Source organism: Gigantopelta aegis, chromosome 7, assembly GCF_016097555.1.
Source record: "Gigantopelta aegis isolate Gae_Host chromosome 7, Gae_host_genome, whole genome shotgun sequence".
In the NCBI taxonomy this organism is placed as follows: Eukaryota; Metazoa; Mollusca; class Gastropoda; order Neomphalida; family Peltospiridae; genus Gigantopelta; species Gigantopelta aegis.
Genome location: NC_054705.1, coordinates 7411816 through 7435788, shown reverse-complemented (window position 1 = coordinate 7435788; position 23973 = coordinate 7411816). Strand labels below are relative to the sequence as shown.

At 35.3% G+C, this 23973-nt stretch overlaps 1 protein-coding gene across 1 annotated transcript in view; it reads right to left on the bottom strand.

Moving 5' to 3' along the window:
* The window catches only part of LOC121377842 (cholesterol transporter ABCA5-like), a 58016-nt gene extending 34272 nt beyond the window's left edge, over positions 1–23744 (bottom strand). Inside the window, exons 1-6 of the mRNA XM_041505940.1 lie at positions 23591–23744; positions 22067–22554; positions 5780–6170; positions 5240–5355; positions 3982–4202; positions 771–1128 (exon numbers count right to left, since the gene is read on the bottom strand). Of these exons, the coding sequence (XP_041361874.1) occupies positions 771–1128; positions 3982–4202; positions 5240–5355; positions 5780–6170; positions 22067–22554; positions 23591–23744 (1728 nt within the window). The remainder of the gene's footprint in view (positions 1–770; positions 1129–3981; positions 4203–5239; positions 5356–5779; positions 6171–22066; positions 22555–23590) is intronic.
* Between the last annotated feature and the right edge of the window lie 229 nt (positions 23745–23973).

The following is a 23973-nucleotide window of genomic DNA, read 5'->3' as shown; positions in this document are numbered from 1 at the left end:
TTGTGTGTGTGTGTGTGTGTGTGTATGTCTGTCTACCTGGTTGTGTGTGTGTGTCTGTGTCTGTCTGTCTGTCTACCTGGTTGTGTGTGTGTGTGTGTGTCTGTCTGTCTACCTGGTTGTGTATGTGTGTGTGTCTGTCTACCTGGTTGTGTGTGTGTGTGTGTGTCTGTCTGTCTACCTACCTGGTGTGTGTGTGTGTGTGTGTCTGTCTGTCTACCTGGTTGTGTGTGTGTGTGTGTGTGTGTGTGTGTCTGTCTGTCTACCTGGTTGTGTGTGTGTGTGTGTGTGCCTGTCTGCGCGTGTGTGTGTGTTTGAGTCTTTTTGTGTATGCGTGTGCTTGTGTGTCTGACTCTATGTATCTGTGTTTGTCTGTGTTCCAGTACCGTGTGTGTATATCCGAGTTTGTGTCAGTGTGTCTCGGGAGTGCGTGTTCCTGTGTGGTTTGTATTTGTCTGTTTATATCTATATGCGTTTGGGTGCATGTGTGGGTCTCCGTTTGTGTCTGATGTAATGTCTGTATGTCTCTTGTCTCTGGGGGGGGGGGGGGGGGGGGGTCTGGACGTGTGTTGTGTGTCTGTATAGTTTGTGTGTCTGTATGTTGTGTGTATGTTGCTTGTGTGTGTATGTATATAGATGTTTGTGTGTCTGGATATGTATGTGTTTGACTCGGCGTAAGTCATGTTAACTAGACGCTGTATAAAAAGCAAGGTGAAGGAGCGTGCACATTTTAGGCAACGAATTAATATTATAATCAAAACAATTAACCATACCTGATCCATGGCCAAGGCGAATGATACAGGAGACAGGAGACAGAGTGCCCAGCGAACAGATGGGGATATACTGTAGTCGTAGCCAGATAGGGTGGCTTTTCTCGTCGTGTTCACGATGAAATGCAGCAAGCTGATGGCAATAGTGGAGAAACCTGCCACAATTCCGGCAACCTGTGCTTTCTTGAAGAACGGAGTCATAACAAACGCCAGGTTTATGATCGACAATCCATACAGAAATAGCGTGATGAAGAAAATTAGCAAACTATTATTGGAAAAAAATGATGTTACCATAGTAATGATGACGACAAGAACAGTGACAAAAAGGATAACCACCACGTAGACAATTGTCCATGACAACCTGGAAATAAAAATATTAAGCCTGATTGAAGTTATGACATAGGTTTTCCAATAGAGTTTTCCTTTTATGTCCAGCAATATGCATTCTTTTCCAACTTGTTTTGTCTCTGCCCATCATAACATCTTATCTACTTTGATCTACTTAATAGTATACTTCACAGTATTCCTATTTAAAACAGCACTGTATTATGCCAGTACATTTTTGTAAAGCTGCTATACCAAATATGCATGGCTGTGGCATTCCATTATAAATTATGTAACTAGCAATGCAATCATAATAATAGATAATATTTTTTAAAAGACACACACACACACCCCCCCCCAAAAAAAAAAAAACTAAACTTTTTTTGTTTTCATTGTTATGTTACATGCATTAACTATGTAATTTGTTTATTAATAAAATATTTATGAATGAATCCAAATAGTTTAAAGGTCTTGCTTTTTATGTGTTCAAATTGTTCACAACGAGTATTTTTGTGCCCTACATTACACATTCTTTTTAAAACCACTTCTACATGTTTACAACGTATTAATGATACATTATGATACAAAACAAATTTAGTGATTTATAATGATCATACCATCCAAATATTTATCTGTAACTTAGTGGCATGCAATTAATAGAACACATTTCTGAAATATGTGATAATTTGTAATTTCGTTATACACATTTCAATCCATTGAAACATGTTAATTTTATCAGCAATGGAAATTGATATGTACCAATATATAATAGTGCACGAGTTCATATACCATATTTCAATTATAATTAGTGTTATCGAATATTTTTAATTTACAAAATACTATAAAACGTTTCTTGTAAAACATAAAGGGAGATCACATTTAATATAAAATAATACTTATTTGCACCACGACCAAACGTTTTATTGCCATTAAAATTGACTTCGATTTTGTATTATTTTTTCTACAAGAAATATATTACAATGCTTACAAACTTCGAATCCTCTACTTTATTGTTTATAGTGGAAATATCTTACAATAATAATGCTCTTCGATGCCACCAATGTATTACACGTTTTCCCCGATATTTAAAATGGTCATAAAATTATGCTGAGTATGCACGTGTGAATTTTAAATCGTCCAGAAAATAGAGGACTGGCTAACAGCACATGGCTTGTGTGCTACCTATCGTTCGTGTAACTACTATAATGCCAAGCTGGCTTATTTTAATTGATCGGTATTAACTTATCCTTCCGAAAAAACTACCATAACTTATGCATTTTCCCATAAACAGGTCAGTACATATCATTGATGTACCAGTTGTTATACCACTGAATCTCAGTGCTTCATATTTCGTATGCATGAATGGTTAGCTACACATCAGCATGAAAAATAAATCAGTTATTGAGTAACACACGTGCTTCTTTCTAACTATGCAACATACTTCATACACCATACAATACTAAAATATCCTATAATTAACTGCAATGAACACCTGGGCTGTTTGCCATTAGAAACTATCGATATCGTTTTGAAATTGCTAACCGTAATTATCGATTCTAGGATATGTCTGTGTAGTCCCTTAAAGCGCATGTATGATATTAATATTATAACATAATAAGGGGGAATGTGATATACTTAATATAAGACAAAATTACAAAAATAAGAATATTGTTTACTTTTAAAGGTAAACTAAACTCCAACAAGAGCCTTATGTGTTGGAAAGATGCATACCCGGACCACCAACATATACTGACACTTTAACAAATGAAAAACGCGTAATTTTAGAATTAATAAAAAAAAACCGTGATTATTCCTGCTAACTGGGGGCAGCCATTTTGTTTCGTTTTTGTGACGTCCGGTGGTATAGCTTGGGCCGAAGTGACGTCAGCTCAGGTCCAACTTCTCTATTATGCACAGTGTAAACAAATGCTCTAATTTACGACAAGGCGCTTCGCTTTCATCAACCTGACTTGTAAAAGAACATAAATGACTTGATTGTATAATAAACTATTTAACTAAATATATTTCAATTTGCAGCAATATAACGAAATGGAGTTATAGTATTTTTTCTTTTAAAAAATCCAAAGGAAAAATGCATATTATTAGGCCTATTGGTAGGATACGTTCGAGCAAACACGACCACTCACGATACCCAAGTGATAATTTTCTTTTCTCTGGGACTAAGTAGTTGGTCAGTTTTGTGATTTTAGATGGGAAAGTCTAGTTAATCAAGGGTTTTACAGAATTACTTACAGTAATAAAACTGGTAAAGTCCATTACGATTTGAGGTTATCACACAATACCCTGTGATCTTAATAAAAGAGGCACGCCTTTTTAGTGTGTCTAGACACAGTGTCTAGGGACCGTCTAAATATACACCTGCCAATCAAGAACCACAGGTACAGGCCACGGAAAGAAAAGACCAATTAAGCAAGAAAACACTCCGACTATTATTTCAGTACGTGGGTTAATTTATATACAAAATATAATACAGTTATTTCAACACTTTGACAATGGTGGTTTATTTTGTATTGAAAAATAAACCATATATACACATTGCTGTGTTACTGGGATAGATATTATTACAGATGCATCTGCAAAAATCAGGTATGTTTTGTTTCTTCAGTTCGTAGACTAATTCTTGACGTGACACGTTAGGTATTACGTAACCACCAGCTCGCCAGAGGGCGTATTCACTGGGATGGTACAAAATGGCTGCGTCCGTTATATATAATAGCCGTCACATTTAACCGTTTTAATAATTAACTATACGATTATATTTGTTGATATTAAGCAATAATGTACATTATGTATCGTTGAATATGCACACCAGTCCAAAAGCCTTGCTTTAGCATTCATTTAAGACGGAATTACCACTAACACAGCTTACCACCAAACCGAATCTCTTAAACCCATCATCTTCATTCCTTCTCTAATCTTCTTCTCTTTTTCCGCTACCAAATTAACACACAGAAAGTTGATGAAGAAAGAGTACGCCAATACAATGTAGATGGTCGATCCAATTTGAATGTCGTCAAGACTTTCGGTGAATGTATCCTTTGGCATCAATTGAACTGAAACATTCGGCTTACGAAATGCTGGGTTGAGTTGCTGTCAATGTATGGAGAGAAAACGGATAACCACATGGAGACATACAGTGGAGGCGGGATGATTTGAAAACAAAAAGGAAATTACTCCTATTGGATGTCTTAAAACGAATTTTAATGTAGACATGTATTTGTAGTTCGTGTGTGGTTGTGTCGAAAAAACAACTACTTTATTTGAAATTTTGATTTATGCATGTGCCCGTTGACTAAACGAAAGCTATAGTCTACTGTGTCATTCTGTTACACAACATCACAACTATATTTACACAACAGTTGTAAAGCATTATGCTACAAAACACATTCAATGGGTACTGTTTACCGGTGATTTAAAATGATCATACTATCCATACATAAGCTTGTGACAAGCAACTAAGGGGCCACGTCTCTAAAATATTTGATCATTTGTAACTTAGTTATACAAATGTCAATGCATTACAACATATTACTGTTATCTGCTATGGAAATTGATATATACCTGTAATAGTGCATGAGTAAACAAAACCCTACATATCCGATATTGCATCTCTTTTCAATAAATATCCTATTTCAATTACATTTATCCTATATTTTTAGTTTAGAGAAATACTGAAAAACTAATTATGGGGGGAAAAGAGATAAATCTAATATAGCACGATACTTATTTGCACAGCGACCAAACGCTTTATTGCCATTCGAATTTACTTCGATTTTTTTAATTATTTGTTATATAAGATATATATTGCAATGCTTTTACGCAGTGAATCCCCGAATGTAAAATTTTGTATACCCTAAATATATTACAATATTTATGAACTTTGATGCCCCTAATGTATTACAGGTACGCCCCCGCCCCCGCCCCCCGATATTCAGTATGGTGAAAGAACTATACTGAGTATGCATATGCCCAATGGATCTTAAATGGTCAAGAAAATAGATGGCTTGCATGTATCCATATGCTAGCTCCAAATACAGGGTCCCTTGGACATGAATATTATAAACTGGTCTATGATTTACATTTTAATATGTTTTTTTATTTTTATTATTGTAATGAAATTTAGTTACTTTAATCAAAGCAGTATCAATAGCATTCTGGAGCCAGACAAATCCAGTTGTGAGATACTGGTTGGCTTGACATTCTGTTCCAGATGCGATTCCATTAGGATCCTTTCGACACTGACCTACAACATAAAATTACCGAGACAAATATTTATCAGTAATGAATTCTTAAACCGACGTCCAAGATGTGTATACATTTTAAATCTTGAAGAAAAGTTATAAATATTGTAAATTTTTTATTATATATTCTTTATTCTTGTTAATTGTTCTGAACTTTGAAGATAATGCCCAGGCACACGCATTTTTCATTATTGTTCTGAGTTGTAGGGAGTTTTGTCGTTTGATGGGGGAAGGGGGGGGGGGGTGGGGGGGGGGGGAGGGGATTGTTTTGTTTTTATGTTATTGTAGGTTTTCTTTTGTTATTCTTGTTGTTTTAGTTGTGTATACGATAGCAAAAGAAGTACATTTATCAGTAAGACAAAACATCGCATAGCCATTGTTAGTATGTATTTATTTAATCTGCAATAAAGTGAGAGAAATACAAACCTTGATTCTGTGCCTGGGTAAACATATCACTGCTAGTAGGCAGTGATCTATATGGCATTCGAATTGCGTAATTCCAGTTCGTTCCACCTCGAAACCCATATATAATACCAGCTGCCACAGCCTTTGGATTTGCTATGTACTGTTCTTCTGCCGCAGACTGATTGGGAAACAATTTATACTCAATACCACCGAGAAGGCGCGATACTTCGGTCATCAAACCCTCAACATGAAGTGTGTTAGGCGACACTAATAACTTGTTTGAAGTATTAAAATCAGCTTTGCCATTCGCAAGCGGATTTTCAGGGAACGAAACAGCAGAGAATGATTTCGGTTCGCTAAATGCCTTGATCATCGCCATGAGTAACACAAATAAGACTGGGAAAAATATCTCCTGTTGGTAAAACAGAGAACATGATGAAAACATGTCAGCAGATTAAAAAATATACACTTATACTTATGCGTATATATATATATATATATATATATATATATATATATATATATATTTCCGTTACAGTCATTACCACATAACGTCATCCCATTGGTCCAGTCGTAGCAATGAGAGTTTGTTCATTTCCAGATGAATGTAAAATATACGTCGTTAGGGAACGTCATACCTGATGACGTCATTTTATATTGGTAATTTGTCTTACTGAGTGTTATTGTCTTAACCAAAAAAAAAACAATTCAAAATAAAATATGAAGTTTTAATGTCATTATTAGTTAGTATGTTTCATATTGAATTATAAGTATTCTATGTTATTTCTTTTACGTTCATCTGGGTATGAACATAAAAAATCATCCGCAAGCCTATGTGAGAACCGCTTCGGCTATTCATACAGTTTGCGGATAATTTGTTTTTGTTTGTTTTTTGGTTCATAACCCTATGAACGTAAAAGAAATAACAGACAATCCTTAAATATACATATACATGCATACATACATACATACATACATACATACATACATACTACATGCATGCACCAGATACTGACAATTTTACACACTCAACATTAACAGAGTAATTACTGTGATGACATTGAAGTGGTTGGCATAAGTAATTACTTATAATCTATAAGTAATTACTTATGCCAACCACTTCAATGTGATTCCAGACGTATAGTTATTCACCACACATTTTCAAGCATATGTACGGTTTCTGTTAAATATTCATGTAATGACGTTGTTACTTGTCGGCTTTTCTTTTCGATACCATCTGTATATAGAGAACATATAATCAGTATTGTATATCCATGAACTGGTCACAATAACTTACGAGGTGTAATTCACATTGTCAAACCTGGTTGGTTCATAACTAATTTCCAGGTGTGCATATACACCTGTGTGTGTGTGTGTGTGCGCGCGCGCGTGCGCATGTGTGTGTGTGTGTGTGTGTGTGTGTGTGTGTGTGTGATATAAAATAAATAATAAACGATAACCCCATTAAGTATTAAATAGGATACAAAGTATGGGGACCGTAATTAGTATATGTCACACTCATTACTCTATGGATATATGGCCGATAGGTTAAATATTGTTAAAATACAAACAGATTCAAAATTGTAAGTAAAACCATTCTACTCCCAGACCAGTTCCATTGAAACCCCAGCCTACCCCCACCCCAAACCCCACCCCCAATATAGCATTCTGAAAACGCCGACTGAACGGATTATGGTGGATTCATTTAACTCCTTTCAGTCACATTACAATATGTAACAAAATTACAAAAAAAAATATACAGTTAACATACATGACGAGAACACAAAATAGCAATTACTTAACAATGAGAACCGGATACGTACTCAAAATAGCTAAATCGTCCGAAGGAAAAAACCATCAATTCAGAAGACTATATTTTTTTAATAATTTTTTTTAAATAAATAAAGAAAGGTTAATAACGATGCATTACACAAAAACAACATACCTTTCACTTTAGGATTAGTTCTATAGTATACAGTTGTAATATCCGAAAAGAAACACTGTTGTGTGAATTGATTGCACATTTTTATTTCAAGTTTTGTTTACAAGATTTGACATTGACATATTGAAAAGTGTAGATGAACCCTATTCACGTGTTATCGAAAACAATTGTTATGAATTTCAGCCATCCTCATGACGTCACTACTAGTACTTTATTATGAAACTGAAGGCGTCATTTATGTCCTCGACTTGAATGCACATGGTAAGCAGAATTCACAGAAACTGCATTAACAAATTTCATTGATTATTTTTTCCCATAGGACCTTAAAAAAAATCGACATAATATATTCGAATACTTGAAAATACTATTCAAATATTCGGACCGAACACTAATTTATACAGTCGGTATTAATGAGCATGCTATATTAATATAGTCACACAGTTCAAACACGTGTAACCCAGGAGTGTGGGTGCAGTTTACATGAATAATGGTATACTTATTTGTTGGGTTACTACATGTCTATAATTTTATTACTGACCCAGTCTGTCTCTAATGTGTTGTTTTCGACTATCATGAGTTTTCTGTCACTTTGCAGTTACAAACTGCATATATTAAATATCGATTAGAGCAGATGTGGACATCATGTTTTACCCGGAGACCCTATACATTGCAATACATGTACATAGATCACACACACACACACACACACACACACACACACACACACACACACACATACACATACACACCATCATACATATACACTCTTGTATACACACATACACACTCACATACACACATCTACAATCATACACACACGCACGCACACACATACAATTAATCACAAAACATACACCATTACAAAATACACTCTTGTATACACACATACACACTCACACACATATGTACAAACATACACAATCACACGCACGCACGCAAACACACACAATTAATCACACACACCATCACACATAGACTTGTATACACACTCACATACACATATACACAATCACACACATGTGCGCATGTGCACACATACAATTAATCACACACATATACTCTTGTATACACACACATACACACACACACACACACACACACACATACACATAAAGGGACCACAGGGACAAACACAATCATACGCACATATACAAACGTATAAATGCATCCAAACATACATACATACACACATACACTCACAAACATACAAACACACATACATTCATAAATCCATACATACACATGTACACATACACACTCACATACATTCATACATTACATATATTCTAATAAATTCTCTATTTTATGTTAAAAAATGGAAAATAGAAAGCAAGCAAGCAAACAAGCAAACAAACAAACCTGTAATAGCTGTCCTTTATTTCTCATTTTTAAAAGAAAATTTCTCCACAGCAAGGACTTCAGCTGTCCCCAGAATGAAGCCTTCATTTTGGGGTCTCTCTTAAAACAAATCAAACAAAAACAACCTTTCAGTATTATCTCATACAGAATAAAACGACAGGCAACTGATAAACAGTGGCATAACTAATAAAACAATTAATAACGAGAGAGAGAGAGAGAGAGAGAGAGAGAGAGAGAGAGAGAGAGAGAGAGAGAGAGAGAGAGAGAGAGAGAGAGAAATTGGGACTCGTGCTGAATGGCCTACGACTACAAACTTCCATCATAATATCCATATGTTTGGGACAAATAACTCACTATAGCAAAACAAAACAAAAGGGTGTTCGTGGACAAAAATCATTAGTCTGTACACTAGATATTAAGTACATATCTAATAGTACAACATATACATATACATATACATATACATATGTATATATATATATATATATATATATATATATATATATATATATATATATATATATATATATTACTCTTCAAAAGAAGAAACGCAAAACCACATTGTCGTAACATTTGGAGAATTGATTTAATTATTGAATGGTGAGTCCGATAATTATCAAATGTTGCAGGATTGTTCACAATTCACTCTAGTCCATTGTGAGTAAGTGATAGGACACACCACCAAGGTCAAGGTCATCTGGAGTCAATACCGGGTGTGGCCTCCGCGTGTGTTGACAACTGCCTGGCACCGCCTGCCCATTGAAGCAACCAGAGTACGGATGACGTCCCGGGGGATGGTGGCCCACTCGGCCTGCAAGTCTGCTGCCAGCTCGGGCAGGGTCTGGGGCTGTGGTTGTCGCTGTCGGAGGCGTCGGTCCAACTCATCCCATAGATGCTCAATTGGGTTCAAATCCGGTGATATCGATGGCCAAGGAAGGACATTAATGTTGTTGTTCTGTAGGAAAGCCGTTGTGAGACGTGCTGTGTGAGGCCTGGCGTTGTCATGTTGGAACACTGCGTTGGCGTTGGCCATAACTGGAACGATGTGTGGCCGGAGGATCTGGTCAATGTAGCCCTGTGCATTCAGGTTGCCCTGCACGTGGACCAGGTCAGTTCTGCCAGTGTGTGAGATGGCTGCCCACACCATGACACTACCCCCGCCGAATCTGTCCACTTCCTGCACGCAGTTTGCCGCATAACGTTCACCACGACGCCTATACACGCGACATCTTCCATCATGACGTCGGAGCAGAAATCGGGACTCGTCACTGAACCACACCTGTCTCCATCGCAGTTAAGGCCATTGTCGATGAATCTGGCACCACTGCAGTCGGAGTCGACGGTGTTGTGGTGTTAAGATGACACCTCGAACTGGACGTCTGGCACGAATTCCTACCTCACGTAGGCGGTTCCGTACGGTCTGGTCGGATATCCTGCGCAAACCTGGTATTGCTGCGGCTGTGGAGGTGGCAGTAGTCAATCGTTTCCGAAGGTGGCGTACCCGGATGTAGCGGTCCTGCCCGGGGGTAGTGACCCGTGGTCGACCGGATCTAGGGAGGTCACGTGTTGATCCATGTTGCTGGTAACGGTCCCACAGTCTGGAGATGGTGCTTGGGGACACATGGAATGCCCTGGCAACGGCCGTTCTGGATTCGCCTGCGTCTAGTCGGCCGATGGCATTGTTTCTCTGCGGTTCACTGAGACGTGGCATGTCCTGGATTGTCAACTGTCGGCCAGATACAGAGGCCAGGCAAGCGAACACCCTGCACTTTTATACTGTCGGTGTTCATGTTGCACGTGCAGACAACGCACGTGCAGTGGTGACATGGTTTGCACGTGGCTGCGTTTTTGCGAATATTCACATTTTGGAACTTTAATGTACAGTAGCTGCGTTTTATCGAATGTAACCGTGGGAATGTGTTTGGGACATGCAATGACCTTATATTCACAAAGCATGAACCGGTAGGAAACATAAAATCGGAGTTATAACCCATTTGTACCCTTTTGCGTTTCTTTTTTTGAAGAGTATATATATACATTTCTGGTCTATGGTCAACGATCAAGTCGATTCTGATCTGCGCGTCAACTTTTTTTCAAATTTTAAACAGCGTTATCTACACCAGACATAATGTTGCACCACTCAAATAGTAATATTGTAACATACCATGGGCCCTAATGAGGTCATTTGTGGGCAAAGCCAAAGTCATAAAAGTTGGCTTGGTTATATGGAAAATGTGATGTAAACTATTTCGGTTAGTCAGCCAAATGCGAGGACACCATGGCCAATGAAGAGGGATCAAGGCAAACAAAAACATATATACACATACATATACACATACATATACATAATACATATACGTGTGTGTGTGTGCGTGCGTGCGTGCGTGCGTGCGTGGGTATATAATATATTTTATAAATGTGAATGAAGTGCACATTCAGCATATATTGTGTTAAAATAAATGCCCTTTTTAATCAAACTTTCATACTCAAAAGGTCTGCGTTTAAGGTCTCATTTAAAAATAAACATGTTTACTTAAAATACTTCTTTTATATGTGTGCAAATGTTGATCAATAATGTTTGAATGGCCCATAGATTTTCACTTAAACTAAATATGAGTATGTAGAGGCTGCTGTAAAATACTAGTTTATGTTCAGGAAAGGACATTTTCTAATTAAATTGTAATATCATTAACAGATAATTCATGAGCCATATTATAGGCACGTATAGTTAGTATTTTATGCCAGTGAATCTTGTACCTAAACTATCGTTTTTTATTGTATGTAGTTCATAATGGATTTAATATTTTGCCATAAAGTAAAGTTCAAGTTGTTGGAGGCTGAGCATTGTGACAGTTTACTCAGATATATGGAGCAATCGTTTAATGAATATTATAGATATTTCATTGATGGTAACATATATGGTTTGCAATATTACCTCAGTAAATATCTTCCTGTACATTTTAGAAAACATATTACTAAATACCGCCTATCAGCCCATAGTCTAGCCATAGAAACTGGCAGATATCACACTATTGATAAATGAGAAAAAAAATGTTTTAAATGTGCTGATGAAATTGAAGATGAATATCATTTTATACTGGTTTGTCCATTATATAACAATTTCAGAGTTTCACTTATTAAGCAATATTACTGGAAAAAGCCTTCTGTCTTTCACTTTATTTAACTGCTTACTGTACATAATATTAAAGGGACATTCCTGAGTTTGCTGCAATGTGTAAGATGTTATCGATTAACAGAGACTTTTTAACGATTGTAATTACATTAATATATAATACAATAATATATTTTTCTGCATAAAATATTAGTGGCTGTATATTAAACGAGTTTCTGATCGTTCTAATATTTGTACTAGGTTAAATTTCATTTTATTTCCTAAAATATGTTTTTTCGTACGTACGAAATTATTTGAAGACAAAATCCAGTTTGGGCTTCTTACAAATATTAAGACGACCAGAAACACACTGATATTCTAAACAAGAAAATATATTTAATATGTAAGTTTAATCGTAGAAATATTTTATTAATCGGAAACATCTTACAATGCAGCAAACTCAGGAATGTCCCTTTAAGCAGATGTGCAATGTAGGTAAATATTTTTATCTTGCGACAAATTTGAGAAATAGCTCTATTTAATAGTTCTTTATATGTACTCTCCACAGCTGGTATAATATATTTATATCTATTTATGTACACCACCACTGTTTACCTGTATGCATACATCATTATTTTGTACTGTAAAGAAATTGAAAACAAAACAAAAAACATTGCCAGCTGCCGTATCCTTTAAATCGGGTACAAATAGAATGTTTCGGAAAGGACAACTTTTTACCGAAAGGTGGAGTTTTTGTTGTTGTTGGGTTGTTGTCGTTGTTTTGTTTTTGTTTGTTTGTTTTTTACCGAAATGTATCCAGTTTACCCTAGTTGTTAAACACTAAAGCATATTTTTCACTATTAGATTCGCTTATGATCACTGAAATCAAACATTACTTATATTTTATTGTTTAGATTATCCATTTCCATAGAACAGAAGTGTTTCTGGTCATCCTGGTGTTCCTAATACCACAAAATTGCATTTTTCCATAGTTTTTAAAACGCACTTGCGTCTGAGAAGTAGCGGTTTATTGATTCGAGTTATAGTCTATTTTTAAGGATATTTCCCCGTTTTAACGTTACAAACTCTTCTTTCACTCTAAAGTAACTTTATCCAAACATAACAAATGATTGCATTCCATTTGCTCTATGGAAATGCGCTTTCAGATTAATATTGCTGCTGAGACACAAGGGATTGAAAAAAAGAAGAAGAAATAATCATCAACGTTCAATCCATATGCATATTATAACATATATTTATTTAAACGTGACAAGCTAAAGGATGTGTTGTTATCTGATAAGGTAGTGTCAAAAAAGATATTCTCTTAAAATGTAGAAATCAAACGTGAATAAAATGAATTGGGAGAGGTGAAGGAACAGAAGAAAAAAAATGAAATCCATTCCAATAAAATCAGAAGCCTTTATTGATAAAGTGATGAACGCACATTTTCAAACATCCATACGCATGCAGATACCACAGACTTGGTTAGTGAAAATGGGAAGTCACGTTCACCAGTAACTACTCTAGCTAGAGTTAAGTCTTGTAGTGTACATAATTATATTGTAATGCCACCAATCGGGTATTTCTGGCCTACTTATTTTGTGGGGTTTTTTTTTGGTGATGACCACTCATTTGTAAGTAAGAGCAACACGTTAAATACTAAGTGTGCTGTTAAATTGAGAAATGTTGGTGTCAGATGGATTCCCGTGTGTTTTAAACAAATTGTCATGGTTGATAAAAAGCACTGTCAACGTTTGACATTTATATTTAATATTAAGAAAAAACAGCAAGAAAGACTATAACCGATTCCACTCTTAGCTAATCACCAATCATTGGTTGTGAGTTGTGGTTAATTTGTCATTTATCACAACATGACTGGTACTACAACGTGTAGTCATTTCAAAAACGTATACTTGAATACATTTATTTTGTTTTATTAAGCCAGTTTAGTAGCAACAATATGAATCCATGCACACTAAAACTCCAAAACTGAATACTTACTCATTGTTTTGAGATAAAATAGAACTGTGGTGGTGAGTGGTTTGATGGGAAGTTTTAAATTGAAATAAGTTTACATTTGGACTAAACCCTGTACATACTAAAATATACCAATAATTCCAAAGTAATGTAATAATGTTAAATGGTATATGTCATTGATTCGTGAAACGTGGTTAATATGTACCTATTGTGGCGGCATTTGTGCATTTTTTGGCAAAGATACAGCTCAATTAATGTACAATGATCTTGGATTTATGTTTCAAACAGCTAACTTCGCCTACTTATATTTGTCTAGACTTTTAGTGTGTTTATCGACTGGGCTATCAGTAATATGATTATAATTTCAGGTGATAAACCTGTAAGTCATTATTCCGGAGAAATCCAGTTTTCAATAGTAATATTAAATGTGTTAATACATACATACATACATACATACATACATACATTTCCTAATATTTATATGATAATTCTCTACAAAATATTCATTGCATTAATACCTTATTAATATAATGACAACATAAAAGAACAGTCTTCTAATGCTTAGGAATATCTAAAATATCGATAGTTTGCATAAAGAGGAATTATCAAGCAAAGTAGCATAAGAATACACATTCGAAAATCTAAAACACGTTTATATATATATATATATATATATATATATATATATATATATATATATATATATATATATGTGTGTGTGTATGTGTCTGTGTGTGTGTGTGTATGTGTCTGTGTGTGTGTGTTTGTGTGTGTGTATAGATAGATGGATAGATAGAGAGATAATTACATATCAAGAAGTGTATCGCTTAAACGTGACATTGTATAATATTAACGTCCGTGATGATTCAATGTTAATGTGTAGCTAATAAAAGAAAAATCGATTAACTGCATTGTATTACCTTGAGTAACTATTTATTTAACCCTTAAAATTGATGAAGGGAGAAAAAAAATGTTACTCATAAAGCAAGCTGGTTTCCCTTAAACATATTCAAACATGAGTTGCAAACATTTATCTGATTTAATGGCATTAGCCTGTTTAGTTCTGGCAGAATAATAGTTACAAATTAGAAGCAGGGCATGTTATCATAGCTGCGGTATCTGTTCAAGACAGCGAGTATGAACTTTAATTGCACATAAGCACAAAAATAGAAAAACAAATAAAAGAAATAAAACATATGCATATTATGTCGTTATTTTGGTAATTAATTATTGTGTCGTATTTTGTTTCAAGTATACAGCATTTTCGATAAAATAATACACGCCAAAAATATAACTTTAACCGATTTCATCTAGTCATAGATTTAAAGAACGTTTAATTAATTCCATGGCGTCGTAATCTTAAAATAATAAATCATCATCCAAATATATATCTATGTCATTTATTTCCTACGGCAATATATTTGTACGTCGAACATATTGGTATTTTAAATATGCTAACTCTAAAACAACACTGGAATAGCTTTCCATTTAATTAAATAAATGAATAGAAATAATTAATTCAATAAACAAAAACCTTCTAGGAAGGTAATATTGCAAATAATAAACTTTGAAATGTTTCGTTGCTTGCATGTACACAACTTACCTCAAACAGAATATTAAACAAGATGCACCCAGCCAAACACGTTTCATTCGTCGTATTTCTTTTCTTTTTCTTTCTTTATATTAATTTGGGAAGATGTAAATAATAACTTTCAAATATAACGCACAACTAATTGATGCGAAGATAATGTCGCGATATTATGATGATGTGTTAAATGTTTCTAGTGAAGCAAACGACTGTCAAATCCATGTAGCTACTGGTGTTTAAATGCAGTTAAGTGTTTGATTATCATCTAGTGGACACTTGTGTTCACGAATTTAATCACCACTAAGAACAAATTGCTGACTGCCTCTTCATAGTTTTATTACCCAATATATCATGTATTGTTCAGAAGTGGATTTCCTCGGGAGTGCCTGTCCTCAAACCGATGGTGTACTAGGTAGACATTCATGGAATCAATAGAATAGAATAGAATAGAATAGAATAGAATAGGTATTTAAAGACACCCCAGCACGACAATTACATCGGCTATTGGCTGTCAAACTATGGTAAATGCAAACCTTAAGTGATGAGTACCATCTTTATAGAATCAAACCACTATTTTGCCAAATATTCCTTCAACGCTGCGTTATGCAGTGATACGCCGGGAACGTTTTTTTATAGTTCAGATTCCTAGATTGTTTGGAACACAGATGTAACTAACGACATTGGGCATCTAAGGCACATCATAGTGCAAATTAATACATTATATAATTTTCCGGCACAGAAAACGTTTCGCCAAACCAGTGATACAGTCGGTGCACTCTCAAAACACACACGCGCGCACGCACGCACGCACGCACACACACACCCGCTTACTCACAGAAGAAATATATTATAAAGCTAATCTTAGCCTTTTGTATTTAAAAGGTAAGCTCTCTTTGTGTAATAGCATTTAAAAACAACTTGCTGTTTGACATCCAATAACCGATTATTAATGAATCGATGTGCTCCAGTGGTGTCGTTAAACAAAGACAAACTTTAAACTAGCACGACTATTTACTGTAATATAATCACTAGCTTAGCCAATACGTACACTCTCAGCCTCAGTCGCACCTCTTTTTCATTACCCACGTTATATAGTTTTTTGTCGCTACGTTACATAACTCGTGTTCGCAACGAGCGTGCTTGAACATTAAATTGATATAAGCACGTTAATTCCCGACATCTGACCTGACAGTTATTTGTGGGCATACATACATACAGTGTAAGCTGGCTGTCTGTGTCACAAACGTGTATATGCTATTGTGTTTGTTGTTGTTGTAAGTCTTCTCAGCATTACATTTTGCATGTAAATAAACAACACTGACAAGTAATGGTAACATAGAAGGTGTGTTTGTGATAATTAGATACTAGTAATAAACACAATTCTATTTAATAAATAAATAATTATTTTTTAAACAAAAGTGGTCCACCCATGCTAAGCTCACAATGAGTTGTCTTGGCCCCCTGGGCTTATTTCCAGTTAAATACGGGTAGGTATCAACACACGCTAATATTAATCTGATTGATATAACGGGCTACCGCAATTAGAGTAAACTTCACACGAGTGCGTTGACATTTTGTATTTGATCTTGCGACGGCGTCCTGATTACTTGGCAATTGCCGATCATTGTTCAACTAATTAAGCAGCCCGTCATTCAGTCAAGTTCCAATCCGGTGTAGACAGAGGTAATTAATGCATGAACGGTTCTTTCATTCTTAATTTCTGATCCGGAGTCCGGAGTAGACCGAAACCGGATTAGGCAGAGATTTATACCAAAGAGATGGACGGGGCTTTAGAAATGGACCGGTTTACGCAGAGATCCGGATTACACAGAATCCAGTTTAGACAGAGTCCCACTATATATATATATATATATAGAGAGAGAGAGAGAGAGAGAGAGAGAGAGAGAGAGAGAGAGAGAGAGAGAGAGAGAGAGAGAGAGAGAGAGAGAGAGAGAGAGAGAGACGCGCGCGCGCACACAAACAAAAAAGGACATAAGCGACTCCGTGTAAAATGTAAAAAAAACCACCCACCTAGGTTTACTGCAAATATCGATTTGTTGCTTTCCGGCTGTGTGTGTAAATCAATACGTGACATTTAAAATGTTGCTGACTAACAAAAGTTTAAGTCACAGTTTGAAATATCTCATACCTAGGTAAAAGTTCGTTAGCATTTCACCACCAGTAGTTTGTACTATATTATTTTTAAAGATGCTATGTCAAAGTTGCAATAAAGTCGATTCCCGCCAAAAATATTTATCAATTTTGTTTTGAAACAAAGTTAATAGCTTCAGCTATTGTAACCACGCTATATTTAGCTGCAAGTTATTTGGGAAACCCATCTTATTATTATTGAGTTGATTACGGAAGGATTAATTTGTATTTATTTATTACAAATAAATGTGAAAACAACGAAAACAACGAAAATATTGTCGCGTCAACGTTGACATAGGACCTTTAAGATGTTCTTAAAAGACAAACAATACAAATACAATCGAAAATCCCATCGTGAGTGTGGGTGGGGTTGGAGTTTGGAGTGTGTGCCATCATGGGAGTGAAGGGGCATATGATGAAAGCGCTACGGGCTTTGTATACAAGTTCAAGTTCAAGTTCTTTTATTGCTTTAAGTTGTTCAACTTATCAGCATTATAACAATGAACAAACATTAATATATACAATAGTGCGGAACAATGGTGGAGAGTGACTTACATATATACATAGATACACACACATACCCACACACACACACACACACGCAGACACAAATACACACCCAAACACACAAACACACATATATAATAGACAAAACAAAACAGAATAAAGATAAGTTATTTTACAGGTTATCCTCAGCGGCTAGGGTAATGATAAAATGAGAACATATTAGTTTATTTCCAGTAATAGTTGATCCCTAGTTCTGTTTGCTTGTAATAAATATTTTCCTAGGTTGTTTATCTCTTTATTGTTTCCGGTTGATAAGAGTTGTATTAATTTCAAAGTACTGGGATGCTTAAAGTAGTATTTTTTAATGAATTTCTTTCTTAAAGTTTCGTATCTTGGACATTGAAGAATAAAATGAAATTCGTCCTCAATCTCATTACAGTTACATAAAGTACATATTCTTTGTGCCCTTTCGATATTTTTATACCTACCAGACTCAATATTTAATTTATGTGCACAAATTCTCATTTTTGTTATTTGTCTTAAATTGCGAGATTCTATTGGTTTTGTAAGGTAGGTTTGTAAAGTAAATCCATTTAATAATAAGTGCTGATATAGCAATCCCTTTGGCGATGTCCTTATTGTACTATAGGCATTTTGCTTAAAAACATCATATACTCGTTCTTTTATTATGACATAAAAACTAGAATTGATATTGGTCGAGTCCCACATATAACTTAGCCCAAGCGTATCTAGTTCTTGTTTAATGTTCGTTAACCAGGTATCTCCGTACTGATACATTTCCTCATATATAGCTTTTAAGATACAGTTACTGGTACTACTAAGCTTTATCCAATATTTAAAAATTCTAAGTTTTCTGATAATTGCTAAAGGATATCGCCCTAATTCGTTATAAACAAAATAATTGCATGTTCTTTTATGCACACCCAATACTTTTTTACAAAATTGTATATGTACTTTCTCAATATCGTGAGCTGAGTGAAAACCCCAGACTTCAGATCCGTAACTAAGAACGCTATTGACATAAGTATCAAACACGGCTAACATTGTTTCAATATTAAAGAAATTCTTACTACAGATATTTGTTATCCAATATTGGGCTTTGAGTCCTTGTTCAGCAAGTCTTTTTTGTGTACTATTAAATTTGCCATTGAAACGAAGTAATAATCCAAGGTAATTAAATTCATCTACAACTTCTAATTGGTGGCCATTATATGACCATTTCTCGTTCTTTCTTACTTTTCCCCCATTTCTAAAGACAACTATTTTTGTTTTATTTGTATTGACGGTAAGATCCCATTTTTGGGTGTAATTTGCAAGTGAATTTAACATTGATTGTAATCCGCCTGGAGTTTCGGAGAAAAGTACCATATCATCAGCGTACATTATTAAGAATATATTTAACGTTTGTATTTCAACATATGGACAACTGTCTGATAAAAATTGCATTTCACAATCATTAACGTACATGGAAAATAATATTGGTGATAGTACTTCTCCCTGTAATAGACCGTTTCTACATACGAAATAATCAGAAACTACGTCATTATATTTTACACAGCACTTAACATTATCATATAAAGATCTTATAAGAGATAACAATTTTCCTCCTATGCCCTGTTGAATTAATTTATACCACAAATTTTGTCTGTTTACAAAATCAAAAGCCTTTTTGTAGTCTACAAAACAGCAATATAATCGCTTCCTATTTTTCAGAGTTCTGTTTATTAAAGATTGTAATACAAAAATAGCGTCAATGGTCGACATCTGCTTTCTAAAACCAAACTGAGCATCGGTAATGACATTGTTTTGTTCATCAAAATTTAGGAGCCTTTCATTTAATATAGAGGTAAATAATTTTCCTAAGCAGCTCACTAACGTGATCCCTCTATAATTGTCCGGGTCGTTCTTATCACCTTTCTTAAAAACAGGAACGATAGATCCCACAGCCCAGTTTTGGGGAAAATGACCCGAGTTAAAAATACCATTGAACAGTAGAAGCAGGCATGGCATTAAAACGTCTATACAATTAATAAAGTATTCATTTAAAACATTGTCATAACCGCATGCTTTATTTTTCTTCAGCTTGTGTATTGCAATAGTTATTTCTTTCTCTGTTATTTCGCTATCCAGCACATTGCAATTTAGGTCGTAGGTAGTTTTATCAAAATTAGATAAAAAATAATCCACCTCATTGTTAATAGTTGGTTCATACGAAGCAAGGTTACCAAAGTGCGTTAAAAAATCAGTATTACCTAAATCAGTTTTAACCTTTTGCTTACGTTTTTGAAAATGTTTGTAGAATGTTTTAGGGTTATGCTTTCGTAGATAATTAAGCATATTACCTTGTTGACATTTATATTTTCGTTTAAGTTTATATTGCAATGTCTTGTATAGTTTCTTCGCACGCACAAGTTCAATTCGATTAATAGCAGTTCTATTTGCATTAAACGTTTGTATAGCCTTCTTATAATCAAGATAGCATTTCTTGCACGTCTCGTTAAACCAGGGTTTGTCATCGGGTATAACGATGGCTTTCGCATTTTTCTTTGAATTTGATTTGTACTCTGTTACAGAACAATAAGGTAAAATTATTTCATTAAGTTTTTGTACAAATGTGTCTACACATTCATTTACGTTTTTCTGTCTTTTATCATTTATAGTACAAGTATTTAGTAACATATCAATGTTTTCAGCGATTTCGCCACTGATTATAAAATTGTTTTCATCATTCCATTTTATACTGGTGTGTGTTTGAATTTTGTTAATCTCGGTGATCGAATTTTTAACTAAATGAGCTATTTTAAAACTAACAGGAGAATGATCTGAGAAACAATTAAATAATCCGGATTGAAAATTTTTGATGTGTCTGAAAAAAGATTCACCAACAAGTAAATAATCTATGAGGCTTGTGCCATTTGTGTTATAAAATGTAATACTACCATTCTTATCTCCTTCAAGCCTACCATTCACAATCCGTAAACCGCTGTTTTTACAAATAGATAACAGTTTTCTACCAAAATGGTTGACAGTTTTATCTTCACTGAAGCGTGTTGCGATATCATTATTATCAGGTAAGTATTCGAATATATTTCCTAATATTGAAATTGAACAATCCGGTAGTATATCATTGCTAATGTAGTCCAGATCAGTGCCAGTTCTGCTATTGAAGTCTCCAATTACGATAACATCTCCTAACTCAGAATATATCCCTATCTGGGCTTCAAGGGTTATGAATAAGTCAGTATCATTATGATCATAGTAAGTACTGTTGACAGGTGGTATATAGCAAGCGAATAAATAAACGTCTTTCTCTCTTGATCTACTAAAACAACCAGTATTACATTTGATTTTTAGAACAACAATGCTATCACACCCTTTCTCAACTAACGTACAACATTCTTTCAAACATTCTTTGATAAATATCACTATCCCTCCCCCTTTTCCCTGTTTTCGTGGTACATCATAAGTAATATAGTTAGGTAAGGAAAGTTCACCGGCTTCTGTCCAGCATTCGTACAGACAAATAATATCATAATTAATTATTATTTCTAAAAACTGTGAGTCTTTTAATTTGTCTTCCAGTGATCTGCAAACGTTCCATGAGAGTACAGACAAGTCACCCTCCGCGCACCCCTAGTCGGTCTTGTTTACGTCATGTCTCAGTTCTGATTCGGTGGTATTCTCAGCGGTTGGTGTTGACGAAGCACGCTGTCGTTTTGGTGTCGGTCTTCTGCCGTCGTCGCGAACTCTGCTTTGTTGTGGTTGTTCAATCTGTCGACTTTGATTTGTCTGTCGCGGCTCACTCGTGCTGCCTTGCACAACGTCTCTGTATGAACGGCCGTCTGTGAATGTCGTTTCGTCGTATGGTCTTCCGTCGACAAACAGTTTATCTCTCACCATTTTTGTTTTATGGCCGCCTAGTCTGAGTCTCTTTGCCGTGGGATACAACCTTCTCCGGCGTTCCTCAATCACTGCAGGAAACTGTTCGTTAATGCCATATGGCTTACCTTTCAGTTGATATGCATGTTCTTTAACAATTTGGAGTTCTTTATAGTACAGGAACTTCACAACAATGGGTCGCGGTTTCCCTCTCTGTCTCCTTCCGAATCGGTGGACAAACGGTGGACAAACGTATCGAGCTGTGTAAGAATTAACGGTTTTAACACGGAATGGATTCCCGTTAATTGTGGTGTAAAGCAAGGTTGCTTACTTTCGCTCATTCCCTCCATTATGTACATTAACGATTTAGCCACATTCATTAAAGCTCTCAGAAAAGGTGTAAACATAGATTCTGATACAATTTCTGTTTTACTCTATGCCGATAATTTGGTGTTTTTAGCAGAGAATGAAACAGACTTGCAAGCTTTGTTGAATTGTCATTTGTTGAATTGTTTGAATATATGGTGTCAGAAAAACAAAATGATGATTAATGTTGACAAATCGAATGTAATTCATTTTCGAAAAAACTCAGTGGTTAAAATATCTACAGTGTTTACATGCGGGGATATAGTGTGTTGGACTTGGCTGATAGATATAAATACTTATGATTCTTTTTAGATGAAAACTTAGATTTTAATGTCACTGCTAAAGCAGTCGCAATGCCAGCCAGCAGAGCACTCGGTGATGTAAAGAAATGGGCGCTATGCCGTACACAGTTTTTACCTAACTTTATAATGCAACTGTCTTACCAGTGATTACATACGGTGCATCGGTATGGGGAACTAGATAGTACAGTGTTGTTAATAAAATCCAAACTCGGGCGGCCAGATATTCCCTGGGTGTAGGAATGTATACACCAAATGCTGCGGTAAACGGTGATGTTGGTTGGCAGCACTTAATTGTGTCTCAGTGGAAAGCAGTTCTGGGTCAGTGGAGGAGGCTCGTCAACATGAACCAGGGAAGGTTAAACGGGCACGTTTTTATCTGGGCTGAAAACCTACAATCAAGACAATGTACAAACTCAAACTACACAACACGCCTTTTCCTCAAGGAACTCAATATGGATCACTTGTTTAATGTAAATAGTATAATACCTATAGCATTGGTTAACAACGTTTTAGAAACGTATATACATAAATTAAACGACACGTGGTCTAATGCCATTGCAAATAACGTTAGCAGGTTGCGCTCTTACCGTTTGTTCAAAAACCAATACGGTATTGAACATTATGTTACTGTGATGATGCTCAAACAATACAGGAGTGCTTATGCAAAATTTAGATGCGGGGTTGCCCCAAATCGTCTTGAGACTGGGCGCTATGAGAACCTTCCAGTGGAACAGCGCATATGTCCTATGTGTCAAAATAATTGTGTGGAAGACGAGGTCCATGATTTAACCGTGTGTCCCATGTATACTGACTTATGTTTTAATTTAATATATTTAGCTATGATTTTTTTGACAATCAGTATGACTTCTTATCAGAAATGCACATGTTTTGTTTTGTTTTATTTTGGCCCGATGTCGCGCACTGTTGTAAATTTGTATTATTTATATTTTAATATGGTTAACAAAATGATGTTCTACTTCAACTCGACGTCAAGCCTCCTTTTTATTCTCT